At 39.5% G+C, this 13808-nt stretch overlaps 1 protein-coding gene across 1 annotated transcript in view; it reads left to right on the top strand.

Moving 5' to 3' along the window:
* The first annotated feature begins 1959 nt into the window (after window positions 1–1959).
* Window positions 1960–13808, top strand: part of ARHGEF4 (Rho guanine nucleotide exchange factor 4) — a 206108-nt gene continuing 194259 nt past the window's right edge. Inside the window, exon 1 of the mRNA XM_032193019.1 lies at window positions 1960–2378. Coding sequence (XP_032048910.1) covers window positions 2163–2378 — 216 coding nt within the window. The 5' untranslated portion in view covers window positions 1960–2162. The remainder of the gene's footprint in view (window positions 2379–13808) is intronic.

Below are 13808 nucleotides of genomic sequence, written 5' to 3'. Positions count from 1 at the left end.
TGGAGTGTAACATCATGCTTCGGCTTTGAATCATTTTTAATTTTAAAAACAAATCTGCATCCACTATTGTAATTTCAAGCTCAGTTGTCAGTGTGTGCTGAAATTTGAAAGCTAGCTTAACTATTTGATTCTTGACATTTCTTTGGTTTGACTTCTTTCCTGTCATATTCTGTCAAGGGTGCCTTAACTATGTGTAAAATTGGCAGCAGTGGAGATACAGGCTTTTGGCACAACCACAATTACTTTCAAACAAAGATAATAGACTATTCACCTCTAGAGACAAGCAAGCAAGCAAAGTTGTGAAACTTTCCTCTGCATGAACTAGTCTGCTCTCACAATCAGGGGAGAGGAGCGCTAGCTTGCTGTGCAGAGAAGACTACCACAAAGGCTGTGGTCGCTGCCTGCTGACATCTGTAGCTCCATGAGCAGTACCCCAAGCAGATGCAGGTAGGAAAAGATAGAGACTGCTGTTGAAGATGTTTCAAATGTTGTGTTATATCTGAGTGAGCATCATGTGGGAATTGCAGGCACGTGTTGTTGGCAGCATAGGGATATGGCTAGGAGGAGTGAAGGCTCGGATGCTATCCAACTCCTCCGTGGTTGCTAGAACCAGCTCGCCTTCAACATCTGTACTGTGGGAGTAGAAATGGTGTTCTGCATTGTAACAGCAAGCAACCACAGCAAGGTTTGGCTCTGGAATTCAGTGTATTTTCTCTTTCTCAAATTGGTGTGAATATGAAGAGAAAGGGAAATAGTGGCAGCTGAACCCATCAGGGGAACCAGGTGAGCTGGATACCTCACAGAATGTCTCAGACAGGAGATATGTGTTAGGTTTTCTGCATTTCATTTGCCATTCATTATGGACACACTGTATATGGGTGTGTAGTAACTGTCTTTACCTTTTATATTCTGAAACACCCATTCTAATGTTAAAACAATGTAAAAATCACAGGTAGTCCTGTAAAAATCATTGAGATTAGATTAAGGTTGTATTTAATATGATTGAAGGCTATAAAAGTTGGTATTAAGTATTAATAATTGCTATGTCTGTTGCTTAGGAATGGTTCAAGGCAATGGAAGCTTTGGGTATCTGATCTTCAATATGTTAGAGGGCTATGTTCCTAGATACCAGGGCACTTGACTAGTTTTTCTGCAAACCACAATGATTCCTTCCTTTATTTGAATAGTGCTCACACAGTGCCAAAAAAAAAAAAAAAAAAAAAAAGTTGGCAGAAAGCATAGTTTGCTACATGAAATTATCTGGAAAATTAATGTTGTTGATTAAAATGAAGTACTTAGTTGTTGATGCTGTTGAATTCTCAAAACTGATACAATTAAGCTGAAATCTGAAGATCTTTTCTATTTGTCACCAAGAGTGGGCTAGAATTGTTCTTCACATACAAATTCGAGCTGCCACAAAGCACAAATGAGCTGCTTAATGTTTAGCTAAAAAATTGCTTAGTTGATCTCTTGCATATTTTCTTCATATTTTGGCCTTTGGAAGGGCTATTTGTTATTTCAAAATGTTTTGGCCGTAGTATATCTGCAAGACCTCATTTATCCTTTTGAAATTTGTAGCCTTCACAAGCTTGGCATCTACAGCATCACAAACAATGAACTACTGTGACTAGAAGCCTCTAGGATTAAAGAAAAAGAAAGAAAGAAAACCCTCTTCCATAAGAACTTTTTTTTAACAGAATTGGAATTTGTTGAGCACATTTTTTTGCCACAGTTGGCAAAAACAAACAAACAAACAAACAAACAAAAAATCACAGATTTTTCATCTTCCCACCTCCCATCCCAAATGAATGAGGAAGTACTGGTGCTATGGACTTGCTCTTTAAATAAATGGAATCTTTCTTTTCTCTCTTGGCAACAGCAGGAGTATTCTTGTGCTGTATGACAAGGCTAGCTGGTGCTATATTTATCTTGCAGCTGTATGCAGGCTTGCAGGAGATTGTTCAATAAGAGAAGGGCAAAGAGTCAATGCAGTGTAAAGAAACTTTGTTCTACCATAGGCTAACTTTTTGGATTGGCTTAAAGACAGGGCTACGTAGTTTCAGAGGAGTGAGGAATATTGTTACTTATAGGAGATAAAAACTTTACTGAGATGTGTCTGGAAAGATCAGGGCTTTGCTAGAAGGGGGAAAAACATTCTTAAAATGGAATTCAATAGATGTTTGGGTGCATCAGCAGCAGCAGAAGAAGGAAGAACAGAGGGTGGGGACGATAATATTAACAATGCTGGCAGTAGTGTTGCCCATGAAGAGCTGGATTTGGTACAAATGTACCTTACCTTTCTGCCTGAAAGATACATGAAAGCAAAATTCACCGGGACAGCATACTCGATGTGCTGGTTATTGCTGAAACTCTACAAGGTAAGAGATTTTAGTGCAAATGCATGATATTTTAGTTAACTGTGTATGTGCTTAAAAGGCAGAGTGAGCAAAATCTCTGTTAAAGTATTAGTTTGTTAGATAGTTTGTTAGATTAGTTTGTTAGATAGTTTGTTAATACGAACCATACAGTTTTGACAACTGTACCACACAGTTGTCTTCACTCATTATTGTAAAAGGAGCACTGTAAATATTGACGCTGTACCCAGAAATAGGTCAGCCAACAAGGGAAAACTTGCAGGGACTACTAGTGGAGTAGTATACAAAGCAATACACTAGTAACTGCTAAGCAGGTTCTCTCTGTATTCTGTTACTTACTTGCAGAGGACTTGATATTAATTTAGCTTATTTTCTAAGTGCATTTTTCTAAGTGTAAATTTCTTGTGGTGATCTTCATTGGCTTACATTCATCTCTTGTTTTGAATAAGCAGCAGAACATATTTCAGGCCTGAAAATCTAAGCGGTATAAAAGTCAAAAAATGGGGGTTTGGAATATTTTGTCAATTATAGTGGAGAATTAGTGTAGAGACTGTGGTGGCACTTATTTTAAATGTGATCTGAGCACATCTAATTAAAATGCTTTTGCTTATTGTGTTACTAAGGAAAAAATCAGGCATCAAACCAATTATAAATGCTATAGTTCAGGCTGTTTCACTTTGCAGAAAGCTGCTCGGATTTGCAGACCTACATATGAAACATTCAGTCCTACCCACATGATAGGTTTAAGGTTTTAGATTAAATCAGAGAAGGACTTTACACTTGAGCATAGCACGTTGGTGTTTTTATGTGTAGCAATGCTATTTGAATACATTTGGAATGTGTATTATTTCTTCCTTTGTCTTCTGTGTTGTTGCATTCAAAACTTTCTTTTGTAGGTATTTAGTCAATGGGAAGCTCACCTGATAGGCCAAAATAAATGTCAAAGCAATCTTTCCTGTTTTTTTTTTTTTTTTTTTTTTTTTTTTGTTGGTTTGTTTGTTTTTTCAGAAGTGTGTGGCAGACAGGAAATACATGATGATGATGTGCCACAGACCGCAGGTGTGGGGCCACATGGTGCCTCAGCAGCAGCAAACCCCCTCCTATGGGCTCCTCTCCATGTGTGGCAGTTTTGTGTCAGTAGCTGCATCATTTTTTTCCAGCGTAGCTATGCAAAAATGTTATAAAATGTAAACTGAACAGTGCTAACAGTTTTATCTGTTAGATTGTTAGATAACTTTGCTTCCATATGTGTTCCATATTTGTAGTGCCTGTGCCTGTTGGTAGGGTTTACCACATCCTTGCTTTAGGGGGCAGATACAGACACTTTCCTCCACTTGACTTTTCCTTGTAATTTTTCTGCTTGCTTATTGCAGTCATCTTTTGTGAGATTGACTGAGAGGGGTCGGAATCCATTGAGTTATATGGTGGGGGGGGAATGAATAGCCCCCGGGGCAGATGCCAGAGCAACAAGTCAGGGCCATTATGTGGGCAGATGCCCAATGCTGGGGAAATGCAGGTGCTCTCCAGGTGTTTTGGCAGAGTGCTGATCCCGGGAGGGGAAGACTGCCCCTTGTCTGGAAAGTTGCAAATTTATTTTGTTGTTTTTGTCGTGACTTGACCCCTTTGCAACCAGACATTTGAATCTGTAGGTTTTAAGAGCCATAACTGTTGCAGAATGAGACAAAGCTAGTGGGCTTACATCCAATGGTCAATCTGGGTGCATACGGCAAGTTTAATACCTTGGACTCATTGCCAATGCATAGATTTTTGGGGCATTAAATATGTGCATAAATATGTGCATAAAACTTTAAGTGGCATGCATACAACAGTCTTGTGCGCATGTTATCCATTAGTACAAATGGTTGTTTTTACACCTGACAAGTGGCAAACAAAACGGGGTAAAAGCTAGTGCTTGATGCAAGGAAAAGCATGAGATGTCAGTACCATGCAGGGCAGCAGGAATGCACAATCTAGCCAAGGAAGCCTGATGTCCTTTCACCTCCCTTCTTCATGTAAGCCTGTAACTACACAAAGATCTCCATGTGGACTGGGCTGTAAATTACACGGTGTCATTTAGTACTTTGTACAGATGCTTATGACTGGAGTGTTCTCTGGTTGCTCCATCACTGAGAGGATATTATTTTGTAAATAACAGGAAGTGCTATTAAAACACACAAGCTAGGAAAGATGCTCCTGCCTGCGATTGTATCTGCTTGCATGTAACATTATATTTGCACAGTGCATATTAGTCCTTCAGTTCAGGAAGAAACAATTCATACTATGTGAAAGAGCGAGGAGAGCTTCTGTTAAAATCACAGGCTTTTTTAGAAAGCTTTCTGAGAACCTTAAAATGCCCTGACTAAGCTGAGAAGATAACTAAACTTCTTTATTATAGCAACGTTTAGTTTATTAATGCTTCTTTCTTGCTGAGCTTTCTTAAAGACTGCTCAGATTTGATACTCCATTTTCTTATTTCCTGATGCTCTTCCATGACTTCAGTCTCTTCCAAGTCCTAGCTGACATTAAGAGTGAGTTGTTTTCTCCTTCCCACTCACAGGAACAAAATCAGCACAGTGTTCTGTAGCTTAGCAGGGTCCAGCAAGCCTGCCCCAAGGTGAGGCTGACAGGAGTGAAATGGTGCTGGTGTGTACAGAGCCACCTTCATTTCATGGCCTGTCTGCATACCCTGCAACTCAAAACCAATCCAGTTCTTGGCTACACACAGGGCTCTGTGTGCTCATGGCCTGGAAATATATCAGGGGCTGCCTATGACTCGTTATCAGTGCTATCCCTGGAGGGGAAATAGAATTGTGTGGCCTATCTTTGAGTGTAAGTGGTGTAAGGAGCCACATAACCTGCTCAGTCTTCTGCAGGCTGCTACCTGGGAAACCCCTCTGTCACCTGTCTGAAAGTAGGCTTCAAATCACCACAATTTGTGAGGATGAGAGAGACGACTTGAATCTTTCTCAGTGTTCCATATGCCACAAAGATTATTCTTCCATCCCTTCAGCTGGTTCTCCTTTTCAAGCCCCATGTGTGAACACTGAAGTGTTGTAAAGAAGGAATTCCTATGCACTCATTTATAGATGCACAAGAACAAATAAAGCTTTTTGCTTCTATCCAAAGATTCATTTGGCTGGACAGCACAGCTTGTCAATAGGTGGGGCCTTTCTAATTTCCCAGATACTATCAAAATTAGTTGTTGAGGTTCTCATCTTGGGCTGCAGGTTTTGCAACCAGTAGTCTGAATTGTAATGCAATCTGTTGGATCTGTAAGGTTGAGTTGAAAACCTTGTGAGAGCCGGTCTGGTGCTGGATCTCAGACTTGGGCAGTGCTTCTCTCACTTTGTAATTGCATTTGTTGCTGTTGCACAGGGGTAGACTTTGATTATTTTGGAACAACTTTTCTTGTGTCAAACTGCATGAGTGTGCACACAAATTGGTGTCTGTTTTCACACTTGCTAAGCACAGCCTGTCTTCATTCTGCTAGTGGTCCTTTGCATCATAAATAATCCCTTCATTTTCCAGTTCTTGCCTGCTTACTGTGTTGTATCCCAAGGTACTTGCTCACAAAGAAGCAAACAGCTTTATAAACTTTAGAAAAGTTTTAGAAACAAATGATAAAATTGTCATAGCCCCCTATGGGCAATTCCCTTGTTGTATATAAGAATGGTTTATATTGGTTTAAATAAGCTGATTCCTTTCTAGCTTAAATTAAATGGTCAAAATAATCAGTTCTGAAACACTAAGACAAAAGGAAGGTAGTCACAAAGGAGAGGGGGTGGATGTCCTGTTCTATTCAGAATTCAGGTCAGAATATCTTTTCAAAACCTCACAATAATAGCAGGCTTTAATTAAGATTTAACACAATTTTAGTTTCTGTTTCAACAATTCAGTAACATCTAGTACCGCTGTATATCAAAACCAGTTGATTAGTTCACGTGATATCCCTGTTAATTATTATACCTTAAGAATTTCCTGTCAGCTCAGCTGGTGTTCCTTAACAGCCCAAAATCTATATAAAAGGCAAAATAAATGGTCAGGCAGATCTGTAATCAAATTTCTTGTCTGTATGCATCCTTTTGAGTTCGTGGTACTAAGGAACTTCCAATTACTGTTGCTGCATAACAACTTGAACACTAGGAGCTGTGACATGCTACATGAACCTACCAGAAGGAATCCCAAATGAAAGATAGAAGTGCTTAAATCACTGTCCTGTGGTTTAAAGCATAAGGGCTTAATTCTCAGCTGTACAATGGATTCATTACTCTGCAATCATAGTCTCACTGCCCATTGCTCAGCTCATTGCCTGTCAAGGGGAAAACACATTTGTTGTTTTTTTTTTTTTTTTTTAGTTTGATTTTTAGTTCAGGTTATAAACATTGTAGGACTGGATTATCTTTCTGTATGTCTGTAGCACTGGTAAAGGCAGCCTGTTCAAGAACATGGGATGAATCCCCTTTGAGAAGTAAGAGCAGTCTGGTTTTCAGATATTGTATATAAATCCTCTAACCATTAGGCTTTGGTCACAAGGAGGTTTGGTGGCACTACCTGCATTCGTTTGCCTTCCATTTGAGGGGAAAAAAAAAAACAAAACAGAAAGATGCAGATACCAAGTTCTAGTCTTATGTTATTTGCTGACTTCTGAAAGATCTTCAGTGAAATTGTGGCCTCTTTTGGAGCAGTCAGTTACGTTTTGTATACCTTATTTCTCATTCCAGGATCTACATACATCAGACTGGAAGCTAGAGATGTTGGTGATTTCTTGAGGAGAGAGGTCTGTCTGTGGATTGCAAAAAACAACCCCTAAGAAAGCTGTCTAGTGAAGGGGGAAAGGGACTTCAGACTGATCTTCTCTTCATTATTTTATAGTGATCAGATATAATTGTTGCCTGCTGTTACTCTGTCTTTAACACACTTCATGTACTCTGCTGAGAATACTTGTATGTTTTAAGAAAAACAGGAAGTTGGCTCTGGAAAACCCAATTTGAGCTAGCTAGCTTTCTTTCTTTCTTTCTTTCTTTCTTTCTTTCTTTCTTTCTTTCTTTCTTTCTTTTTTTTCTTCTATATTTTCTTAATTTGGTTCAAATGTAGCTTACTCAGGTCACAGAAAGCTTTTGGCAGAGCAGGGAGATGAATCTTGAGCTACAGAGTGCGAGACAAGGGCTTAGCCAGTGGACCGTGTTTCCTGCCCTGTGCTGGTAGGTTGCGGTCTGATATCAAAAAATGAAAACACTGCAGTGGGACCGGGCTGAGGCCCTTCACAGTTATTTTCCGACTGTTTTAACATAAGTGTTTGTTGGAAACAGTAAGATTTTTTTTTTAGTTATTTAATGGTTTACATGAACTTGCTGTGTCTGTAACTCCTTTAACTTTTGAGTAGTGGCCAATTTCAGCAAAATTTGAGTGAGGCAGAAGCTGCAGAGTTCATATCAGGGATGCAGAAGTAGGTAGGCAGGGATTGGAAGCAGAGACTTAACTAATGCCCCTCCTGAGGGAAAGGTAAATGATTCCATTTCCACTGTGGAGAACACAGAAAACCAGACTGTGTTGGTTCAGCTGCTTGCAGAAATATGTGTTTTCCCTATAAAATGTTTTTTTTATTTGGCTATTAATGGAACTCCACTGAAGCTTACTGTTAGCCTTCAGCCCTCAGAGTGAAAGCCAAGTGTTTCAAGAAGTGCAACTTGAGACAACTGAAGAGGGATATATTTCAGGAAGCCCTAAACATTCTCTCTGACCCCCTTGGAATGCTGGTTTGTTAAGCTCTCTCAGAGGTGTCAGTGAGAATGCTCAATCTCCTTTCAGTTATTTGATCAAAATTGCCAATATTTTATTTAGGGTCACAGGCTGTTAGAGTGAGCAGTCTGATCAGATACACTCTTAACTCCTAAAACATCATGAGTAGTTCTATGGGACTGTTCAAGGGAAATATTTCTGACCTTCTTTGATGCAGTTTTCCTTTCATTTATGCCCAAATATTCAGGGTTCATTTGGGCTAGCAATATTAAAACAGCCTGTCTTATCCTGAAACGGTATGTGCAGTGCTGGGTGGGACCCAGTGCTGTAGAAAGACAAAGCAATGAAATGGAAAACAGTGGAGGAACCCATGGCAGGGGGTTAGAGCTGAACGATCTTTGAGGTCCCAATCAACCCAGGACATTCTATGAAAGTTTTCTTGCTCAATTATTACTTTCTAATTATGTAAGAAAAAATGACTGAAATCCTGAGTGTCTAGTATAGTACACAAGGCAGACTGTGAACAAGTGATTTCTTCCTGTGCATGCTGAAATGTTTTAAGCTCTTCCTAGAAAGTTTCTCATGATTACAGTCATCTAAGAAGGTGCTGTTTTTTTTTTTTTTTTTTCTTTTTTTTTTTTCTTTTTTCTCTCCTCCTGGTATTTTCTGCTGGAATAAAAGCAGAGCTGGTGTTGGACAAAACAAAACAAAAAAGACTTCAAGTACAGTGCTCCAAAAGCTCTATTATAAACTTACAGAACTGGATGAAAATTGTCAAAGATTGCAGAATTGGAGGTGTGACAACTGCACAATAAAAGCAAGCCCTGAACGAGATGTTGCCAGATAGCACAATATCTAGGTAACCACAAAATTGCTCGGGCAGGACAGCATTAAAAGTTAGCTAGATCACTCTACCATTTTGTAACAAGGAGCAAAATCAAATTTGAACTTCTAAATATCTGCAAGTGTATCCTTTCCACACACTCCTCTCTGATTTATTTGGAAACTTGCATTTGCGCTGAGGAAGAATGTATTTCAGTGTGGAAAAGCTCCTTTTTTAAGGCTATCTGACCTTCAAACACACTTCCTCACTCCTGTAAAAATAATGTACACTAATATGGATAATTTAAAACAAAACAACAACAAACAATCAATCAAACAAATACAAGCTGTTCCTTTGCTTTGAGTTTTACTAGATATGGCCATTTCTTTCCTCAGAGAAAAACAGGTTTTTAAGTCTCCCTTAAGTCTCAGCTTTGTTTTTGAATGGAATCAGTGAATTTATTCACAGATCAGAGAAAATTGTGTAATCCTGATAGTGCTCACTACATGTGGACCATTATTTTGATTCTAGAAAAAGAAAAGGATGGGATAAACCTTAGTAACTACTTGTGCACCAGATGTGATCGTAGTGTTGGTGTTCAGAGAACTTCCTGGTAGCAGAGGAATTGAGGCAGTAACATTTCTTAGTACAGGTGCAAATTCTGGGCAGAGAGGTAGGTTCACAGGCAGATTTCCAAGAGGTATCTGTGTAGGTTTACCACTCCGAATTCTCCTGTCGACACTCTGCCAGAGGATACTGCCCCTGCTGCAGGGGCAATGTAGTAGGATGTGAACCTGCCACCTGAACCAGTTTCCAGCATCACTGCTTTCTTTAAGCATTACTGCTAACTCTCTGTGTTAATGTAAGTGAAACTCTCTAAATCAAACAAGGTCAGTATTGCATCCCCTTATATTATGCAGGTGATATGAATCTGTCACTTGGACATCATCTGGAAAAATGTGATACTATGTTGTGTTGCAGTCTTAGCTACTAAAATCTTATATATTGCTTAGTGACACACTATGGTGGCATTGTATGAGACATTGAACAGCATAAAAGATACGGCTTTATTTACAGTTTCTCCTGTATTTACTTTATCTTTTCCTTGTAATTGTGATATTCTCCAAAAAGGAATAGAAATGCCCTACATTAATTACACAAGAGAGAATGACATAGCCTTTGTTCTACTTCTTGTCTGTATTTTCCTGCAGAACTAAAAAAAAAAAAAAAAGAATGCAGAAAAAAACCCACCTCCTAGTATTTGGAAACATTTGAAAATGTTTCTTTGCTGCCAAAGCAGACAGATAGTTTTTGTGTGCAGGCAGAAAGTTATGGGGTGGGGCAGGCAAAAGGGATTAATGCTGTTTCCATATTTTTTTTCTTTTATTAAGGGGTATTATTTGCTATAATCCTATTAGCAAAATGAGCAACCCCAGCGCAGTGTGGTAGCCAGTCTCTCCCTGCCTAAAAAGAGAGAAGGCCCTTAAGGTGTGGTGAGAAGCGTGGGGGAGATAGACTGGAATGTGCAATAAATATTATTAATGGCAATACTCGGGAGAAAATAGCTTTCATAATGTTGGCAGGAAAAGTTTTCAAACTAGAATTTTTTCCCTGAAAGTCCCAACTCTTGGAAGCAAGTAACTGAATGGGGGGGGAGGTCATAAAAAAAAAAAGAATAAAGTGTTATAACTGCAGAGGAAAACTGAACTATTAGTTTACAATGGAAAGTTATCAAGCTATGAATATTTCATGCTTGGAAATGTCAGTCATCTTGCAAGTGTTTTAGAGCTTGGATTGGCTTGTAACAAATGCTGATTATAATAGCTGCTGGATTGACTTTTATGCTTTGCTTAGCCCAGATAAAAATTGTAAATGGCATAAGTACTGCAAGTGTTCATTTGAAAAGTGCAGCCTTTCATTTCCCAGCCCACATAAATAACCGGCTAGGATGCCCAGCAGTGAGTGTAGGGGGACTGACATCAGCAAAATGCATTGGAAGCATGGAAAATTTCCTAGGGAAAAAAAAAATAGAAAAAAGAAAAAAAAAGAACTTAAGCTGCTGCTGGAAACAGGCAAAGGCTGCACTAAAGACATCCTGGGAACTTTGGCAGTCATAAATGGTAGAATGTTTCACATTGTCCAGAAGTCCTGGATACACCTCTCTCTCCTGGGGAGAGGACAGCTGCCTACTGAATCGCCCCTTTTTCTTACAGCACACCAATGCACTTCAGAAAATGTCCTGGCTTGAGTACCTCTTTGTTAGAGAGGTAGGGGAGACAGCACGTGGAAAAAACAATAAAAGAAAGTGATCTCAATGTGATCTCATGACATTTCTGATCTTGCTGAAACTAGGGCTCCGCAAACATCTTGTTTTTTTGTGGACATGTGCTCAATTTCGTCCAGCTTTCTTCAAGGTATCTGCCAGCCCAGGCACCTCTGACTTGCTTGTCATGTGCCTGGAGATCTTGTTGGGTGTGATGTTTGCTTGTGTTGGAGACCACTTATGTGGATCCCCAGGGACACAGCAGCCTGGCTGGAACCAGTGTGTGTGCAAACCTTGTTCTCCAGAGCCCTGCACTGGTGGTCCACACACATCCCAACAGCACTGTATTTCTGGATGTGCTCAAACCAGCTTTAAACTTCCAGTATGGTGGATTTCATTCTTCGCAGTCTGAGAAATTTGCTCAACACTCTGCAAAAGCACTGAAGATCTCTGTTCATTCTTATTTCTGCTTGAAGCTTCCTATAGGGCCTTGGAGAAACACTTCATCTCTGCGTCAGCTCTTTATCTTAGAGGAAATACTGGCATATTCCCAGCAGGAAGTATATGGCTGTTCTGGAGAAAGGATGTTGGCTTGCTGGCTAGCAAGTCTCCAGTTTGGAAAGTGGCTGGTAACTATCACTGCAGTATGGACAAATAGAAGATGAAGAGGAGGATTACTTGCTAGCTGGAAAGAAGAACTGAAATTTGAATGACATCTACAACTTGTATGTTAAAAAGCATTAGAAGTTATAGGAATATTTTGGGTTTTCAGGTTTATTTTAGAGCTACATGTATATAATAAAAAATGGTAGAACATTCTAAGAAGCTTTCACAACTGTCTTAGGCTTTTAAAGTTTTTTGGTTTTCACACTATCAGTGAAATTATCTCAAAAAAGAGCTGACAATTAGAACAGGTTAAAAATGAGCATGGAGGAAAAATGGGTAGTTTTAAAGGCTATTCTAGGAGAAGTTTTAGTACGCTTTGTTGTTCAAGGATAAGCTGATTTTGCTTTAGATGGAATGCTATTTATTTAAACAGTTGGAGCTTCGAGACTTGTATATATGGACAGATGGTTCACTCTCCCTTCTCTTCTTAACGAACTGCTTTGCAGTTTATCTGAAAGTTCCCCAGGTCTGCAGTGTTCATTTCAAGACAGAGATTTTAAGTGCATATTTAAAAAATGGATGTTACAAGGGAAGGGAAGTACCTGATCAAGAAGAACATGAATTCATCCAGAAAAACAGTGGGGCACTTGCTACTGAAAAGATTCGGAGCCACCATAACTTACAGTGGGTAGCAAAGGGCTTTACGTACAACAGGGTAATAAATAAAGACATGTAACTGTGTGAATCACAAAAAATTCACAGACTGTGTGAATTCACAATCTGTGAATCTGATCTTAGAGGTACTACCACTGACAGGACCAAGATCAATTTGCAAAGTTCTTCTATATTATTTTAGGAGTGTTTTTTTTTTTTTTTTTTTAATAAAACAACTTTTCATTTGATTTTTGGAATGCCATTAAGCATGTGTTATCGTTACTTACCTAAGGTTTTTTGGGATGGAGGGAGTGAAAAAAATATGCATAGCCTACTGTGTTTCTGTAACTGTTGATCTTTTTTGTCTTAAAGAACATAGTTTCTGTGAAGCTGATGAGTGCCTGGAGTCCTTAGACATACAGGAAAAATATCTGGGAAAACATATATAAGGAACAGGGTTTGGGATCACTGTTTAGAACAGAATACCATTTTTCTTTAAGGTATCAGCATTGGCAAAATGTCAAAAAAAAAAAAAAAAAAAAAAAAAAAAGCAAAACCTTCAACTTGAGAGCTTTATTTTGCTTTTTCATTTCCAATGCAAAGTTCAGGGCAAGTGCAGTAAAGTTTGTGAACCCTTCAGCAGCAGCTGGATAGGTTTCAAACAAGCCTGAAATGGTATATGGTTTTGGGTGCAAATCAGGATGGTTTTGATCCCCAGCCACTTGAAACACAGCACTTTTGGCTGTGTGCAGCTTTGTATTTCAGTCTTCATTGCAGTCCAGACCCAGAGCTGCCCAGAATGAAGCTTTTGCTTAAAGCCCTGTGAGCGGAGCCCGCTGTGCTCCTTGCTGCTTTAGCACTTGCAGAATACATCCCCAGCTGAGCTGGATGGTCACCATGGACACATCCATACGTCTAAACATTGATACTGATGAGGCGATGTGTGGGTCTCATCCAGCTTTCCATGGGTAGTTTTATTCAGAACTCACCCCTGGTGCTACACTAAGGCTGGGGAGAAAGGTCTATGACAGACTGAGCTGCTTCCAGATGGTGTGCATTGCACTCTTCCTAAGCATTGCTTCAGATTTAATTAATCAAAAGGAATTTTCAAGGACTTTATCCCTTACATGCTTTCTGGCACTATGGGAGTAGATTTCTCCACATATGTCTGACAGGTTTCTCAGTTCTGCTCTGCATAGTGTGTATGGCCAGGGGAAGTTTCTTGAAGAAGCCACATGTTGGCTCCTGCAGCCCTGAGATGTCTTTGTGCCAGCAGTCACCGTAAAGCCACGTGCCATGATGGCAGGGTTGCATCTTAGGTAATGCAAAGTGAGCAAATCATGGGCCT

This window comes from Aythya fuligula, chromosome 9 (assembly GCF_009819795.1).
Source record: "Aythya fuligula isolate bAytFul2 chromosome 9, bAytFul2.pri, whole genome shotgun sequence".
NCBI classification, from domain to species: domain Eukaryota; kingdom Metazoa; phylum Chordata; class Aves; order Anseriformes; family Anatidae; genus Aythya; species Aythya fuligula.
This window is presented reverse-complemented; position numbering and strand designations above follow the sequence as displayed.